Raw genomic sequence first — 17,636 nt, 5'->3', positions numbered from 1 at the left:
TGGATCTCTGAGTTCAAGGCCAGCCTGATCTACAGAGAGAGTTCTAGGACAGCTGGCTACATGGAAAAATACTGTCTTAAACAAAAGAAGGCTGAGTTCTGTTGTCTCTGTCCAGACTAATATTCTTACCAACACCAATGTTCCCATCAGGGTAAAACATAGGAAGGAATAAGATATGCAAAGCAACATGAAAATAAACTAGGAGACATCGTGGCCACCCCAGAGAACAAGACAATTATCGGTCTTCTTGGTTACCTCGCCCCTACGATCACTAGGTAGTCAAGTAACCGAGGGCAGAACTTCTTTTGCACCATGGTTCCAATTTATCAGTTCATCGCAGAGAACTTCAGGACACCGAGCAAGGAGTCAGCATTCCCAGGAGGAATTCCGATATAATCTGAAAATTCAATCAGGGGGGGAAAGTGCTGATAAATACCCACTGCTATGCCTAAGGGGATCATCCTTCTCAGTTTCATCTTGCAAGGGGCAGAGGCCAGAAGGCCTTCCACTTCAGGACTCAGGATAGAATTTGACACTTGCTTAGCCTGGGTTGTCTGGGTTTATGGGCTTCCAGAGTCAAATTTCAAGTAGAAAAGGGGTTGAGGGTGTAGCTTAGTGGTCCAGCACTCACTTAGTATGTACAAGGACCTGGTTTCAACCCTTAGCACAACAAAAAGGTGAAGGAAGACAAGTTGAGGAAATAATGTCTCAGCACTAACTGGCCTCATTTCTGGGGCTCTGTTTCTGAAAAACAGGTCTAGACAGTCTAATCTAGACTGAATACTTTTATGATAACGAAAATGTCGGGCTGAGGACTACTCCAGGGGTGAGCGAGAGCAAGCCAGACTCTTTGAACAGCACTAGTCTGTGCTTTTATGTCTGGATGGAAACCTAATTATTCTGCCTCACTGAGCAGCACCCAGCTTGATGTGTGGCTATCATATAGACTTTCCGGTTAATTGCTCTCAGACAGTAACAACAGCTGGATACTCTAGCTCATGTGACCGCACAAGAAGATCGTCCGTGTCCCAACTGCCTCGGCTCCAACCAGTTTTCCCAGCAGCAACTGCGACTACCTCTGCCCTTGGTGCTGAACCGATAGCTCTGCTCTACCCTGGTCTTGGTAATACAGTATGTTCCCTGGAGGCCTGATCTTTCTTCATCTTGCAGAGATTATGAATTCGATACTGAAAATACTACGGTTTCTGCAAGCTCAGGGGAAGTGTTCAAGGGAAATTCTAGACATGTTAAAAATCAATTCTTTCCTGGGGGTCGGAGAAATGGTTCGGCAGTTAGAAGCACTCAAGGCTCTTCCAGAAGACCTAGGTTCAGCTCCGAGGACCGGCACTGGGCGGTTCGCAGCTGCCTGTAACTCTAGTTCCAGGGAACTGCTACTCTTCTCAGTGCTGAACTCACGGAGCGCACATACTCAGTAACACATGCATAAAATGAACAAATATATATATTAAAGAATTTCCGTTTTGCCAGGAGTATTGACACACGCCTGTAATCCCAGCACTCAGGGAGGCAGAGGCAGGAGGATCTCTGTGAATTTGAGGCCAGCCTGGTCTACAAATCCAGTCCAGGACAGTGAAGGCTACACAGAGAAACCCCGTCTAAAAAAAAAAAAAAAAATCCAATTTTCATATACTTTTAAAGAAAATGTTTCACTCCAGTCTAGGGTATTTCCAGTGCTTCTGTGCCACTGAGACTTTGTCCGCTGTACACACACACCTAAATGCACACTTCATTTGCCGTGTGCACTCCCATACTACAAGCATAGATACTGCCTATAACACCGAGGGCTCTACTGAGATAACTTTTTTTCCTCCTCGATCCACAAACAAGACCTATTTACAATACTTCCGGTGTCCTCAAAATCCTGGTCCCTTTTTCCCCCTTGCTCCCAATAGAGGACCCATAGGTAATAGGATTCAGTTTTGTCTCCATAGCGACTCTGGCTCCAGAACTATTTATAGCAGAGCCACAGCCCCTCCCCTTCTTGGTGGCCGAACAGTGCTAGCAGCTGCTACTGCAAAGTCAGTCATGCCCCACAGCATTTCATTCCCCCTAACCCTGGAAATGCCTATTCCATTGATAGTACCTACTAAGAATCAGGTTATCTTTACTTCCATCCATTTGTTCATTTTTTTAAATCCCACTTGTGGCTTTTTATAGAAATAGCTCTTCAACAAGTTCCCAAGCATGCCACACATTTAGTCATTTCTGGGGGTTCTCAATAACCCCCAAACAATCCTCTGGTTCTCCTAAACACCATTGAGATGAGCATATTGCAAAAATAGGGCACCCTTAGCTCCCCTGCTCCTAAGAAAAATGAAAGAGGGAAATGAAGCTATGAAATGGCACATATGTAAAAGCCATGCTGTGTTTATCTAGCTATACCTAAGACCTATCTACAGCACTGAACCACAAAACAAAATTTGTCGGACCAAAGTTGTAGGTCAAGTCTTTAAATACCGGCTTACACTGAAAAGCAGAAGCATTTTCTGGCTAAAATCTCAAAAGCAGGTGCTGAAGCTGTCTCTTACTAGTAAATTAGACACAGGGGCCTCTCTAGTAGTGGTGAGATAAAGTCCCTCTCCAAATTCAAGTCAGTTGCCATATTCTACAGTTCTCTTCATCTTTCAGAGCTGCAAGAACCAGAGATCTTGGGACTATCCTAGCTAACAGTGGTAGAATGTATTTTTTTAGCCTCAATTTCTAGCCACTGGCTTCAGATACTCAGATACTTCAGATACGGAGCTAAGCAAAGCTGTTCTTCTCTACCTTTCCCAGACTCTAATCCTCTGACACCACCTATAACTCATTCAGTCTTCACTCAGATCTGCCTCTTGCCTCAATTTTATTGACTAACGTAATGCCCCTAGCTCCAGTCCCCCGTCCAAATCTCTAAATGCTTCCCTTTCTGCTACAATCCTACATCTCCATCCACATTTAGAATCCTCGGACTTTCAGATAATCTGTGCCTTTTCAGCCTACAATGGCCATGCTACCAACCCTGTGGGTTCGTCCCTCAACTGGGGCAGGATAGTAAAAACCACAGGAACCCGACCCAAGGACGATATGACATCTTTGCTGACGTGAGCACAACGGGAGGCTTCCTCTCCTTCCTCCTCCTCCCCAGGCAGTGACCTTGCAAGCTCATCAGCAGACTGGTCCAGCATGGGGGGAAGAACTGGAGCAATGAAGCCAGTGATGGTGAGGACTGAGGGAGGAGGAGAGCACGCGGAAGAACTGAGCTTCAGGAGGATGGGAAAGGGAGCAGTTGCAGCAAATGATGAAAGGGGGTGCGAGTCTTCAGCAAGCCAGGGCTGATGGATGAAGTGTAAATATATATGTATACATTAGGGAACCAAACGTGGTTCTCCAAACGTTAATCAAAAAAAAAGAAAAAAAAAATAAGGCGTGAGCACGCACGCGCACACGAGCCAGGTGCCTTCCTCGGGCCCGGGGCTGGACAGCTCTGCCCGCCCCCTCACCTGCTGGACAGCTCCTCGCCCCTGCCCGGGAACCCGCACCGCGAGCCCGCAGCCCTCCGGCGGGGCAGCGAGGGCGCCTGGGCTCGGCCCCCGCCTCGCTCTCTCCGCAGGCTCCACGCCCCCTCGCGCTCGCTGCTCCCGGGCCGCCTCGGAACCCCGGTGCCCCGGGAGCCTCATCCCCTCCCGGCCCCGCGCGGGGCTCCCGGCGGCGCGCGCCCCCGTACCTGCGCTCGGAGGAAGCCGCCAGGCCCGCCCGACGGCTCCCGGCCGCGGAGCGCTCGTCGCTTCCTCGCCGGGCGGCGCGGCCAGCGGGCGCCAGTTCCGCGTCCGCACCGGGGGGCGCGTACCACTCAGCCCCGAGGCGGGAGGGGGAGGCCGAGGGGGCCGGGGCCGTACCATTCGCCGCCCGGGGGGCACGGCCGCACCGAGCCGGGCGCCGCGAGCACGACGGCTGCGCGCACACCTCGCACGGTGGGCGTGGGAACGCGCTGGGAAGCCCTGGGCCAGCCCAGTGCAGGTAGGTGTCAGGGGGAGGACCCAATGGGGTACGTTTTGTTTTGGTTGCTCGGACAGTTTTCAATTCCACTTGGTCATAGGGCCCGTCTCGACGAGATGATGGCTGATCTGAAAGTGCTTCGCAGGATCCAATGCCCCTAAGACTTTCTGACAGTTTCTCTAAACCTCATCTGGGTCCCCCTGCACGCCGTTTGGACGTGCCCAGCCGCTGGGGCTGGAAAGCCAGCTAGGCTGCCGCTGGAATCTACCAATTCGGGATGGAGGGGACACTTCAGGCTGGCGCTTCCAGAGTATCACCTACGCCAAGGTAGGGGGAACGCGAGAACGGAGCCGCGATGCCCTCTGGGAAATGGAGTCCAGTCCTTTTGACAACTCAAACACTGGTCATTCTTCACTGGCCTCCGGGGACTTTCCTTCAAGTCCCACAGGGCCCAGAGCCCGGAGGAAAGTATTGCCCAACCCTGGGTCTTTAAGGCTGTACTTTTTTTTTCAGATGATGGTGGAAAAAGTAAAACATTTTTACACACACGTGGAGTGGACTGCTGAGTCCTAGCTGGAGCCCTAACTCCCGCCCCTCCCACCGCAGAAATAGCACCTGCTCCTCCTGGATCATTAAAGGGGAAGGTGAACTTAAGCCTAAGCCTTTCCCTGAAGCCCTGGGCCTGTGCAACAAAAGCTGTCACTTGTGATTCACTGCTCTCCACTAAGTCTGGAAGCAGGTCCATTAGGATCTGCTTCCTCCACGACGGCAGCACCCCCACCCTCGATCCAGAAATTTGTTTCCCCAGTTCTATATTCATCTTGGCCTTCCTGTTTCAAGTGCCAGATCTATTGAAGCAGCCCTGAGGCATTTACAGCCAAGCCACAGAGTGATAGTGGATAATTTCTTTGGGGCCCTGTGAGAAAAAACAGGAAGTGGTGGAGGCAGGATGGGCAGGGCCCTGGAGAACCCTGTGCAAAGTGGCCCTCTTGGCTAGTTTATTCGGTTGGGTCAACATGGTCTTCAGATGGTGCACAGTGTTAGCAGGCTCCTAACTGCGCCGCAGCCAGAGAGTACCCAAACCTTTGACTCTCCCTTAATGCCATGCAAGGATCTCCTTCACCCAGCTCCCAGGAATGTTTGCCCTTCTCAGTCCGCTCCACTCCAGGGAGCAGTCAGTAAGCCTCGGCCATGTGGCCCCAAACCACAGAGGACAGGAGGAAGAGCGGTCATTCGTGCACATCCCAGATCTCAGACAGCAGCGGGGGGAGCTTTTTGTCCTGCAGCCGAAGTGCGAACACTTGCTCGGAATGGACGCTGCTCAAAGTCCGAAGGCTCACCAGCTTCATTAGCATCCGTGGGAACATCAGTCTGTCCTGGGGGCAGGTGGGGGAGTCTAGCTGTTGCTCCTCCCCAGAGAAGTTGAGATGGGGCAGGGAAATTGTAAGAGGGGCAAAGGAGTCCGTGCTAGGTGTGGGCAGGATTCTTGAAAGAAAGTGGGTATCAGAAAATGGGCTTGAAGAGCAGAAGAAAAGGGCAGAGAGGGACACTCACGTGGGGGTGGTTGATGGAGACATAGGCGTGCAGGGCCTCCACATAAGTGTGCTGCAGCCTCTCTACTTGCAGCTGGTCCTGCACATTGGGCCGGTCTGTAGGACACCAACAGAGTTGAGGAGCAGGGGTGGCTAAGGTCTTGGTTCCATACCCCAAATCACAACTCCCAAATAGGAACATGCCCCACCCAACCTCTCTCAGCCACCGTAGGGACTGCAGCCCTCCCGGGTGAAAGGCTCTTACTCAGTTTCCCTCCTGCCCCTCCCCGCCCCGTACCTGCAGAGAAGATGCTAATGGCAATGAGCAAAGCGAACTCAGCGTCGTTGAGTTGCAGTTCATTCATGGCTCTGGAGAACTCAAAGATGGGGTTGATGAACTCCACCTGAAGCCCTGGAGGAGAAGGAGGGAGGCTGAGGGTTGTGGCAGGAGCAGGGAGAACGTCTCTAACTCAACAAGAGGAATCGCTAGGAAGTCACTAATGGGTCTCCAGGTTTCTGCTATGCGAGAACAAGCTTTCTCTAAGCCTCCTCTGTGAAATGCAAGTCACAGCAGAATCTAACAGAGCGAGTGCACTGGGCATGGTGGAACAGGAATGTAATTGAAAGGCTGGGGTAAGAGGATTCCGAGTTCCAGGCCACTTTGGGCCACGTAGCAAGATGGTGTCTCAAGACAAAATGAAAAAAAAAAAAAAAAAAAAAACATTGCTTAGGAGACAAACCTCCTAAGCACCTGTGGTAAATAAATAAATAAATAAATACATAGATAGATAGATAGATAGATAGATAGATAGATAGATAGATAGATAAACAGATAAATGGCATGTCTGTGAGGGACTGAATAAGAAAGAAGGTGAGCACACGCATTCATCTGTGTCTGCTTCCTGACTTCCTGTGAATCCTGTGACCTGCATCTTCTGTTGCCACTCCTCACTCCATGATGGACTATACCCTCAAACCGAGAGCATTACCACCCTTCCTTCTTTAAGTTGCCTTTGGAAAGTATCTTGTCATGGAATTGAGAAGAGTAATCCAGATGGTTGTATGATAAGGTATGCAGAAGGTTTAGAACTGTGTCTGACACGTAAAAAGTGTTGAACTAGGATGGGCAGTGATGGTGCACACCTGTGATCCCAGAACTCCGGAGACAGAAGCAGGTAGACCTTTGAGTTTAAGACAGCCTGGTCTACAGAGTGAGCTCCAGGACATCGAGGGCTACACAGAGAAACCCTGTCTCAGCCCCCACCCCCTCAAAAAAAGTAAATTAAATAGCAGTCGTCATATTATTAGGATTCTCAAAAGTGTCACATTTCTAAAAACATAGGTATCTCTTTCTTCTGCTTATAAAAAAAACCTTTTTGGGCTGGTAAGTGGCCTTATCTGAATATTAGAGTTACCACTGACATTTCACATCCTGGAGAGAATACAACAATGTGGCTAAGGGTGTGGACTGAGGTTTCGAGATTGCAAGGATATGACTCCCCTGAATTTATTAAGATGGATGACTTGAGGTAAGATATTTAACCTGCCTGGACCCTAGAATCCCCATCTGTAATATATAGATAATATCATCTACCTCAGCTGGGTGCGGTGGCACACACCTGTAATCCCAGCACTACGGGAGGCCAAGGCAGGTAGATCTCTGAGAGTTCGAGGCCAGCCTGGTCCACAAAGCAAGTCCAGGACAGCAAAGAGAAACTCTGTCTTGAAAAATAAAAATAATAATAATGATGATAATAATAAAACTATCTACCTCATGAACTTCTTAGAATAACAAATGGTATGTATGGTATCTACTATGTGTTCATTACGTTTTTTAAAACTTCATTTTGTAATAAGGTCTCAAGAAGCCCAGGCTGGCCTCAGATTCACTGTGTAGCTGAGGATGACCTTGGACTTCTGGTCCTCCTGCCTCTGTCTTATGAGTGCTGCTATTGTGGGCATTCGCCACCACAACCAGTCTGTGTGGTATTGAGTGGGACTTGAATCCAGTCCCTCATATACACTAGGCAAACACTACCAACTGAGCTATATTCCCCTCAGCTGATTTCTTCCTCTTCCTCTTCCTCTTCCTCCTCCTCCTCTTTTTTTATGAGACAGAGTCTCTTGCCATAGCCCTTGGCTGTCCAGGAACTCACTATGTAGAACAAGCTGGCCCAGAACTCAAAGAGATATGCTTGCCTCTGCCTCCCAAATGCTGAGATTAAAAGTGTGTGCCACCACACCTGGCTTCTCTCTTCATTTTTATTTTGGAGTTTGGGATAGTTGTTTTTTATTTTGTTTTTGTTTCTGGTTTTTGTCTGTTTGTTTGTCCGTCTGGGTTTTGTGTGTGTGTGCCAAGATTTCATTTAACTCCAGACTAGCCTCTAGCCTCATACTCCCTATGTAGCCAAGGATGGCATTAGACGTGTGTGTGTGTGTGTGTGTGTGTGTGTGTGTGTGTGTACATGTATGTGGGGAGGGAATGACTTGCCTATTTGTGCTCATGTGGAGGCCAAAGGTCTTCCTCAGGTATCTTTCTCTATTGATCTCCACCTTAGTCTTTTGAGACACAGTCTCTCACTAAACTTGGAGCAAGCCATTTCATCTGGATTGGCTGGCCAGTGAGCCCCAGAGATTCTTGTCTCTGCCTGCTCCTCCACACGGGGGTTTTCAGATACGCACCATGCCCATGGACTTGAACCACTGATCCTCATATTTGTCCCCCAAATTAAAACAAAACAACAAAACCTAACAAAAATAGACCAATGCTCTAGCAGAGAAGACAATGAGACGCAGCCCCCTGACCTGCAGCCATGACACCCGGGGAACACTTCTTCCATTCACATTGTCAAAGTCTGCACCCACACTGTTCTCTAGGCTTTCTCACATTTCTTTCAGCAACCATCTGCTATACTTTTCCATTCGAGGTTTCTTGATGAGTCACTTCCTGCATTTTCACCCTGATGTCTATCAAATGCTGTGTGTTGATCTATTCGATAGGCAAGCTTTGTTTTATAAAGCACTTCTTAATAAAATTTTAAGCTCCAAAATATGCTAAAAAAAAAAAGTCCCCTCATACAAAGAAAAAGAGAAGGTTCTAGAATTGAGCTGTGCTCCCGTGAGGGTCTGATGCTGGTCAAATGAGCTTGGTTGGCATCGTTGGTCAGCCATGTGTACAACATATGGTAGTGTGTGCACAGTGGAGGGAGACTGGACAAAACAGAGCCTCTAGAGAAAGAAACGGAGGATACAAGAAAGAAAAGTGAGAGCGAGAAAACAAGATAGACAAACCTTTTTTTTAAAGATGGTTAAAAAGAGAAGAAAGAAAAAAACATAAATAAAGAGAGCCTTCTGTGCCTTTTTCCAAGAACACGCTAATAAAAAATGAAAAACATGATGACATCCAAACTGCTTAAATAAAGAAACCTTATAAATAGGTATATATACAAATAACACAAGTCTACACATGCTAAAGGAGCAGGCAAGTGTCCAAAAAGAGGGTGTTCCGACAGAGGTGCGGGGTGCGGGTTAAGAAAGTCAAAGACAGCAACCATTTGAGGGAAAGGTATTTGGTAGAAAAGAAGGACAGGGCTGGATTTTAAAGATGGCAAGAGCCATCACATTGCCCACAAGGATCCTAGACATTCAGAAAACAAAGAAACGCAGGAAGGACTGACAGAGCCTTGTTCCTCCCTGCAATAATTTCTAGTTCTTCCTAGAAAGCTCGACTGGGACAAGAGGCTCATGGGTTGGCTTGAGTCACCAGATGCCAGTGAAGGCTTTCTGAATTCTGACTGGAACCCAGGATCTATCAGCCTGAGAACAGAGTCACAACATTAGCTGCATTTCACAGCCTGCTCTCTCAGGTTCCAAACCCCCTCAGTCTTCTCCAGACTCCTATCCTTTCCCAGCCCCAGGCTCTTAAATGTCACTAACAGCTGAGTGAGAGAAACTCTCACTGCTTAGCCCTAAGCAAGACTCAGACTCCAGCACCAGCTCTCTGCATGTTTGTCATGCTTCAATTCTGGCTCTACAGCTCCTCAGGAAGAAGGACAGATAGAGAGCAAGGGTCAAATGAGCCTGCATGGTTCTTAAAGAGCATTCTCTGAAAAAGGTTTCTTGCCTTCTGTCAGACCTGATACAGCAGTTTTCTTTTCTTTCTTTCTTTTTTTTTTTTTCTAGACGCACAATATTTTCAAATGTTAAGTATAAGTACAATGCAGTTTAGCACATCCTGACTAAAGCAAGGATGAAGGCCACTGCTCTGCCTTGCCTGGTCTCCTCCAAGGAGACGCGTTCACAATAAACTCCTCAGGTACGTCAGTGGACAGGGCTCTGGAGCTGTTGAAGTGGCCGACCAACATTGCAAACTTCTCTCTTGGGAAAACAAGTGGCGTCTTCACTGTGCAAGCACCTGAACCTTAGGACCATGGCTCCCTAATTGTGCTGGGCCCCATGAAGGAAAGCGCCAGTCCCCTGGCCATCTCAGATCTCACCTGCTTTGGCAAAGTCTTCCCGGTTGTAACTGAAATCCTTGAGGAAGGTGATGCTCTCACTCCCAGGGTTGTACCTCCGAGATGTCTCCAGAAGCATCACCTGCACATAAGCAGCAGCTTTCAGATGGGGGCGAAGGGGCCGGTCTTGGTATGCAGCCCTCGAAAGGACGTTGATCCCCTTTCCCAGTGGCTTGGACTTTCCAAGCTGGGTATCTGGAGGTCCCCTATGATAATCCTCCTACGCTTCTCCCTTCATCCCATTCCCTTTCCAGCCACCTCGATCGCAGAGGTCTTCAACAAGGCAATCTGGTCCTCCCTGCTAAGCTGCAGGAATCCAGGGAGCTGCTTGGCAAAGTCCACAATCTCCTGCACGGACACGATGGCCAGCTCGGTGAAGTGAGCAAAGCGCTGCTGACGGGCTTCCCGGCTCTGAGGGTCAGGTGTAACGGGCCATGGCTACCCAGGGTGGGCAAGGAAGGAAAAGGCAAATTGCTGTTGGTCAAGAAGTTAGCTGGTGCTTCAGGCACAGACACCTCTCCCCAGGTCAGCAAGTACCGTGACTCGAAGCCGGTCAGAAAAGGAGCGCCTGTTACACTGTTGCTGGGCAGCTACCAGCTTCTCAATCATGCCCAGCTGCTCCGGGCTGAGCTGTGGCAGGGCTGGGGGAGGTGAGGAAACCCTTGGGGACGCTGATGCGGCTTGAGCCTGTTCTTCTTCTTGCCGCTTCAGTTTCTTCAAGCGGATCTGTTCTTCCGACAAGACACCTAAAAGATGGAACCAGATGTGAGTTGGGAATTGGAGTAAGGGTAAACAAGAAGCGGAGATAGGGTAGAGGGGGTGGTTTGATGCCCCAGAACCAAAATGTGTGTCATAGCAAGAATAGTGTTTGTTTGTTTGTTTTCCCAAGACAGGGTCTCACTACGTAGCTCTTGGCTGTCCTGGAACTCACTCTGTCGACCAGGCTGGCCCTGAACTCACAGAGATCCCCCTCTGCCTCCTGAGTGCTGAGACTCAAAGCGTGTGCCACTTTGCCCGGATGAGGAAGTTTTAATCCACACTCAGGAGATCCCTGTAGGGGTGAGCCTCTGTCCGCCTTCATTCACAATAGGGCACCAGTGTTTTCCCATCAGCTCTTCCCAATTCCTGGCCGGGACACTTACACTCCTCCCTCATGCCCGCCTGGCGGCATTTGCGAAGCCGACACTCCTGGCATTTCCGCCGCATGTAGGTGTCCATGGGGCAGTGGCCACCACTGTGGCAAACATAGCGAGCTCCCTTGATGACACTGCGGCGGAAGAATCCCTTGCAGCCCTCGCAGCTCAGCACGTTGTAGTGGAAGCCAGAGGCCTTGTCCCCACATACACTGCACAGCTCATTCCCCAGCATTTTAGGGGCTGGCCCCTTTTTCCGCTTCTGTGGACGAAGCTCTGGATAGAGACACAAGGCTTAATGTCCTCCCTTCCTTCACCACTCCTGGCTAGGCACTCTTCATTCCCTTCCTTTCACTGAATGAAATTCTCTGTCATTCATATTCATTCTCTCTACCCTCTCTCTCTCTCTCTCTCTCTCTCTCTCTGACTCACAATATGTAGCCTTTGAACTCCTGGGCTCAAGTGCTCTTGCCTCAGCCTCCAGAGTAGCTGGAATTACCAGAACATGCCATAGTGCCTGGCTTAATCTATTATAACAATTGCTGTCCTTTACCAAGGACTATTATGTCCTAAGTACTATATGAGCTTTTTATAAGCATCGATCCTTAAGATGAGATAAGGGTTAATTCTAATTAACAAGCAAGGAAATTGAGGCTCAGAAACACCCAAGATACAGACAAAGTTCACACCAAAGTCACTGGCCCAACAGTTGGACTTAGCTGTGACATTAAAAGGCCATCCCAGATCTAGAAAGCCCCATCCTCTCCAAATCCAGGTGGTTCTTACCTGTAGGCTCTAGAAAGGTCCCTGCCCTGGGGAGGAGGGCTGTGGGCTGTGCTGCCTCCAAGTCCATCCTTATAGCACCACCAGCTGATTGGGGCATCCTGGCCTCCTCCCTGAGGATGCAGCTGTCACCTCCCTGGTTTCTTGCATCTTGGGTTTCTGCCTTCCACAACTCTGTGGCAGAGTCTGAACCCAAAAGAAGGGAGCAGGTATGGGTTCAAGTCTTATTCAGACTCCAGCTCTGAGTGTCTTGGCTGGGAAACTATAAGCTTAACTCCAACATGAGAGGGCAGTCAAGATAGCCAGGCATGGTGGTGCTATGTGCTTTTAATCCCAGGACTTGGGAGGCAGAGGCAGGCAGATCTTGAGTCTGAGGCCCGCTTGGTCTACAGAGTGGGTTTCAGGATAGCTGGGGCTACACAGAGAGACCCTGTCCTGAAGAAAACAAAAGAAACAAACCAGAAAAGAAGGTAGCCAAGCCCCAGATCATGCTTTCAGATTCCTGGATTTTGTAGATTTCAGACTGTGGGATCTAGGACTAGTGAGCTGTGGTCCTTTGCATATTGAGGGTCTCTCTGTGTAGGCCTGGCCATCCTGGAACTCACTCTGTGAACAAGGCTGTCCTCAAGCTTGCCTCTGCCTCCGGAGTGCTGGAATTAAAGGGATGTGCCACCACCGCCCAGCTAGCGCATCAAGATCTTAAAAGAAGGTGCTAGCTACCCTTTGTCCCCTTGGGGATGATGGAGGGTGTCCATCTTCTAGCTCAGACAGAACTCTCGGAGCTGGAGCTGTGGAAGCACGAGACATGTCAGCTCTCCCCAGAAGCACACCTTGACTGAGGACTTCATGGGGCTTACGCTGATCAAGCACAGGGCAAAAGGTTTGAGCATAAGACAGGCAAGACTTCTGCTTCTGAGGAGTGCCAGATGCAGGTAGCGAAGGCGGCCGATTTTTGAGGTAGGAGAAGAGCCAGACACCTGGTCTCAAGGAAGGTTTGAATAAAAAAGCTTACCAGGAGAAATATCAGGCGCTGGGGCCTCCAGCCACAGGGACATCTCTTCCTGGAGCCCTGGACATTACCAAGACACTGTCCTGTGGGGATGAGCCACGTTACTGTCTTCCAGAACTAGGTCTCAGCTCCCTCCTGTGCTGCCTTTTATCTGTCCTCACATCAGCAGCTGACATTTGCTTGTCACGGATTAGCCCGCGAAGCCTTCTTTGTTATATCCCTATGAAGTCAGGACTTTTTATATTTAATTTTTTTTTTTTTTTTTTTTTTTTTTTTTCAGTTCTGGAGATTGAACCCAGGACTTCATACAGGCTAGGCAAATGGCCTGCCATTCAACTATAGACCTCCAGCCTGTCAAGACTATTCTTAAGTCCATTTTAAAGATAAGGACACGGCCTATAGCCACACAGATGGAGGTGGTAGAGCCAGCAACAGAATGCTGGCTTGTGTGAGTTAGTCATCTCTGCACCCACCTCCAGGCTCTGGGGAGGGACCTTCCCTCTGTTCTGACAGTAGGGCAAGGCAAAGCTGGCAGGACCACAAGACTGGACCCAAGCTCACTCTATGAATATGCTTGTTAGAATCTTTTCCCTGCCGTTTCTGAGGTCCCAGCAGAAAATGTTCTTGTCCCAAGAATCTCACCAGCGCAGAGCCTCCTCTCCCAGAACCCCTCCAGTTCTTCTGAGACCTAGTAAAACTCTCTCCTTGCCCCAGCTCCCGTTAGCATAATTCCTCACCTTCTCCCCAGAGATCCTTCCCTAGAACATCCTCCCAACCCATCCCTCCCCACCCCAGATGCGAGGACAGAGCCCCCAGCCACATCGGGCAGCAGACCCGAGGAATCCCCAGGCCACCAGACCTCCTGGCTCCGTAGTCTCTGGAGCCCCCTTGCTGGGAGAAGAGGGTGTTGCAGTACCCGGCCCTCGAGGCGGGCGGCCAGTGGGTAGAGCTGAGCACACCGGGGCCAGCAGAGAGAAGCAGTAATGTAGGAAAAGGCTGAGGGGAGGGACTGCCGGGGTCCTTCCTACAGGCAGGCGACCCAGAGCCCTTGGCCTCCTTAGGCCCCCGCCCACGAGGTAGCTTCCCCGACAGGCTAACTCCTCCCCAGCCGGCCACCCCCTTAGCCGGCGCCACCCTGTCCCCTACCCTCTACCAAGATTGTCGTGTTTCCCCGCAGACCGGCCCAGTTCCATCTCCCTCCTTCCTCTCCTCACCCTGGAGGCTCTTTGCTTTTACAGGACTGCTTCTCAGGCACCCCCACCCTAATCCCAGCAGCCTCCAGAGTCAGCGTTCCCTCCCCCCTCCCCCCATAGACACCTCGCAGAGCAAAGGTCCCGGCACGGCCCGGAATTGCGACACCAAGCCCCAGCCTGTGTTCCCAGCCTCCCTCCTCCTCTGCCTCTGGGAAGGCGCCAAGCTCTCCCCACTAGCCCCAGGCCTGAGCCAAGAGGGTAGAACTCCAAGGGTGAAGGCAGGCAGGTGCCGGGCCTTTCAGTGAGTTTGTGTGTGGGTGCCCTGAGGGGGACAGAGAAAGGAAGAGGCCAGGAAAAGGAGGCCTGGAAGAGGAGTGAGAGAAACAGATGCTAGCGACAGAAGCCCAGCCCCTACCCTTCCCCCGCCCCGCCTAGTGTAGACCTCACAAGATAAGCAGGTTACCTCATCTAGGAACAGCCCCATCGGAGGTGGTGTCAAGATCTACTGAATCTAAAGCCATAGCTTTCCTGCTTTGCTGCCTGGGACAAAAGAGTCAGCCCTGAAGGAACACATCGTGTCTCATTAATTTAATCACCCAAAGGGACCAGCAGCTGGCTTAGAGAGGAAACAGCAGAGACTATGTTCTGATTCTTGAATGATAAGTAAACAAACAAAAAATGCCCCTCTTCTATTCCATACTTGTTAGCTTGAGTTAATTTCAACCTAGTATAATCATTTCTCCTTTGGGTTCTGGATTCAAACCTCCATGCTAGCTCTACAACCTAGGGTATCATCTTTGCTACGGAAGCACTTCTTGCCTGAACTTTGCCCCCATCCAACTGTGTGATCTTAATTGAGCAGGTTGATGTCTCTGAACCTCTCTTTATCTTTAAAATGGAGATGATGATGATGATTTTGCCACATAAGATCAATGTGACAATAAAATCAATGGAGATGATGATGATGGTTTTGCCACATAAGATCAATGTGACAATAAAAGTCAGCACAATAGGATGGTCAGGGGTTATCATTCTCTCCCTAATTCCTTTAGTGGTTTGTCTTCCCATGACCTTGAACATTGTCAACCCTTTGAATCTTTGTTTCCATACACAAACCCCTCACTATCTCTAGTTCCTGAGAGCAGCTCCAAGCGGGAGGCAGAAAAGGTTACACAGTACGCTGATGCTTGCTTGAGAACTTGCCCAAGACCACACAGTTAGTGGCCAAGCTGAGATCAGAATCCAGATGTCCTTTCTCTGGGTGCTCTGAGCTTTTCCTCTTCCTGTGTTCGAGTCCAGAGCATCCTCAGGTCTGAAGGAAAAGCTCTGAGATGGAAGAAGCTAGGGTTGATGTCGGCAAGCCTGGTGGCTGCAGAGGTCTGCAGATGCCTCAATTCAGATGTGAGAAGCAGGAGTTGAGGTTACTGCTGGCCATTCACCCCCTGCCCCATTCCCAGTTTCCTGCTCACAGGCCCTTCCTGTTTTGCTCTGAACTCCAATTCCCATGGGTCCACATTAAAGCATAGGACAGGGGCCAGACAAGCAAGCAGCCAGAGGGACCAAAAAACAGAGATGAACAGGACACAAGGGAAGAAAACTGAGGAAATGAGGGGAAAAAAGAGTGAACTTGGTGGTGGGGGCGGGTCAGAAGGAACAGGATGGGGGAAGGACGAGAAAACTGAAGTAGAAAAGGGGCTTGGTGAAGATGAGAGGAAGCACAGGGCGAGCCAAAGGACCAGGCAGAGACTGGGAACACGTGTGAGGAGGCGGCAGGCTGCGGGGGTGTTGCAAAATCTGCCCATGTGTTCACTTTTCACATTCAGAAAAAGCCCCTCTGACAGCCCCCATCTTCAGCTTCTGCCTCTGGCTTTTGCTCTTGTTCCTTTTCATCACAAGGTCAACCCCTCCCAAGGGTTCCGCCCTGGTCTGGACACTTATGAGTCAGGAGCACAAGGCTCTCCATTCTTCTCATGTGCTCCTTCCCCAATTTTCACAAGGACCTGCCACCCTGGGAAAGCAGAAACCAAGGACAGCAGCCACAGAGACTGGGAGGGCACAGTCTGAGCACCCATCAAGTATCTAGCTCTCTCTCCCCCTGCCCAAGTCCCAGCACAGTGGTACACTCAGAGACGTTCCTGCTATACCTCATTTCAAGGAACCTGCCATGTTGGCCTGAAGCCCACTGACATTATCTTCTACGAATTAAAAAAAAAAAAAAAAAAAAAAATCATCTCCCTCAAACATTCCTGATCCTACTCCTCTCCTGACTGCCTAATCTCTTCACAAAGGGCTTCTCAGGAGCACACACACACTTACACAAGCCCAAACTGGAGCCCACTGACCCGGACTAGGTTCTGGGTCCTCCTCCAAGCCAGGAAGGCAGGGTGGCCCAGCTTCCCTAGGAGAGGCAGCATTGTCAGTACTGCACCACCACAGGTTACAGCTGGTGGGGGAGCTTGCCACAAAGAGAAGGGAGAGGGAAAGTGGGGAAAGGCTAAAACCTGTTGATGGTATCTCCACAGACTTTCTGGTGACTGCCCACTGGTACTTCCGCCCCAAGCCCGAAGGTGATCAGCAGCTAGGAGCACATGCCGGGCTTCACCAGCCTCACCCTCATGGCACGCTTCCAGCAGCCCACAGGAAGTGTTAAGGCCAAGGCGTCTCAGTCCTACGGGCCTTTCCAATATTTTCTTGACTCTTACAGGAAGCAACATCCCTGGGAAACATCCTTGGGGAATCTTACTAATCCCAGCTCTGAATCCTCCACCCCAAACTTCCAGTGGTCACTTCTAGGCTTAGAAATAGCATTCACTAGCCCCTGGTCAAATGTATCATTAAATAACTTTCCCCAACAGGTAATCCTTCCCATTAAGCAGGCCATTAAGTAAGGTCTGCAGAAAAGGGCTAAGATAGTTACTGTTTCTGGATTCTCCTTTCAGTGCACTATATGAGTAGAGAATGAGAAAATCATATCTCAGAGCCCAGGAAACCTGCTCAAGTGACTTCTGATCAATCTCCTAATCACAAGATAAAGAAGAATCTAGAACTCCTGTTCAGACCTAAACCTGTATGTTCATGTTCTAAACAGACATGACACAGAAGGCAGGACACAAAGAAGAAAAGTAATATTTATTTAGGCTTTTCTGCATAACTTACTCTACACATACTGTCATTTCATGTATTCTCACGATAAATCTTGGGAGAGGTTACTGACCACGTGCAAATATCAAAACTGATCACAGACAGAAACTGACTCAAAAGCTCATGCTCCCAACTCAGAATGTTCAGCAGTTAAGAGCTCTTGCTGCCCCTGCAGAAGACCCAAGTTCAGTTCCCTGTAACATGTTGAGTGGCTCACAACCACTTGTATAACTCCAGCTCCAGAGAGCTGATGCCCTCTGCTGCGTCTGCACTCATGTGCATACCCACATAAAACACATAAGTGAATAAGCTCATGCGCAAATTCAAACTAAAAT

General features: G+C 49.7%; 2 protein-coding genes across 51 annotated transcripts in view; both read right to left on the bottom strand.

Moving 5' to 3' along the window:
• Madd (MAP kinase activating death domain) overlaps nucleotides 1-3,865 on the bottom strand; it is a 40,790-nt gene extending 36,925 nt beyond the window's left edge. For all 44 annotated transcript variants that reach the window (XM_021640838.2, XM_021640843.2, XM_060371951.1 and 41 more), the window contains exons 1-2: nucleotides 3,725-3,865; nucleotides 256-397 (exon numbers count right to left, since the gene is read on the bottom strand). In XM_021640838.2, coding sequence (XP_021496513.1) covers nucleotides 256-314 — 59 coding nt within the window. In that variant the 5' untranslated portion in view covers nucleotides 315-397; nucleotides 3,725-3,865. The remainder of the gene's footprint in view (nucleotides 1-255; nucleotides 398-3,724) is intronic.
• A 1,081-nt stretch (nucleotides 3,866-4,946) lies between these two features.
• On the bottom strand, nucleotides 4,947-14,297 carry Nr1h3 (nuclear receptor subfamily 1 group H member 3). 7 transcript variants are annotated; one of them, XM_021640886.2, is made up of 10 exons: nucleotides 14,182-14,297; nucleotides 12,971-13,050; nucleotides 11,962-12,144; nucleotides 11,185-11,451; nucleotides 10,580-10,788; nucleotides 10,301-10,480; nucleotides 10,025-10,124; nucleotides 5,827-5,940; nucleotides 5,551-5,645; nucleotides 4,947-5,372 (listed from the first exon to the last, which is right to left on the bottom strand). In XM_021640886.2, exons 2-10 carry the CDS (start codon nucleotides 13,011-13,013, stop codon nucleotides 5,226-5,228), a joined length of 1,338 nt encoding a protein of 445 aa, XP_021496561.1. In that variant the 5' UTR covers nucleotides 13,014-13,050; nucleotides 14,182-14,297; the 3' UTR covers nucleotides 4,947-5,225. The 7 variants fall into 7 exon arrangements, with proteins under 7 accessions (XP_021496561.1, XP_021496562.1, XP_021496567.1 ...); XM_021640887.2 differs by having other exon boundaries at nucleotides 14,114-14,263; XM_021640892.2 differs by having other exon boundaries at nucleotides 12,971-13,045; nucleotides 14,182-14,251.
• Nucleotides 14,298-17,636: the final 3,339 nt, after the last annotated feature.

This window comes from Meriones unguiculatus, chromosome 18 (genome assembly GCF_030254825.1).
Source record: "Meriones unguiculatus strain TT.TT164.6M chromosome 18, Bangor_MerUng_6.1, whole genome shotgun sequence".
Classification (NCBI taxonomy): domain Eukaryota; kingdom Metazoa; phylum Chordata; class Mammalia; order Rodentia; family Muridae; genus Meriones; species Meriones unguiculatus.
This window is presented reverse-complemented; position numbering and strand designations above follow the sequence as displayed.

What these genes read in the sequence shown, in the direction of transcription:
- Nr1h3 (XM_021640886.2), bottom strand. Translation starts at nt 13,013, where the DNA reads ATGTCCCTGTGGCTGGAGGCCCCAGCGCCTGATATTTCTCCTG. An exon ending in TGAAGACCTCTGCGATCGAG is followed by an intron (nt 10,125 to 10,300) that starts GTGGCTGGAAAG and finishes GCTTATGTGCAG; the next exon opens with GTGATGCTTCTGGAGACATC. An exon ending in CATTAGCATCTTCTCTGCAG is followed by an intron (nt 5,646 to 5,826) that starts GTACGGGGCGGG and finishes GGTGTCCTACAG; the next exon opens with ACCGGCCCAATGTGCAGGAC.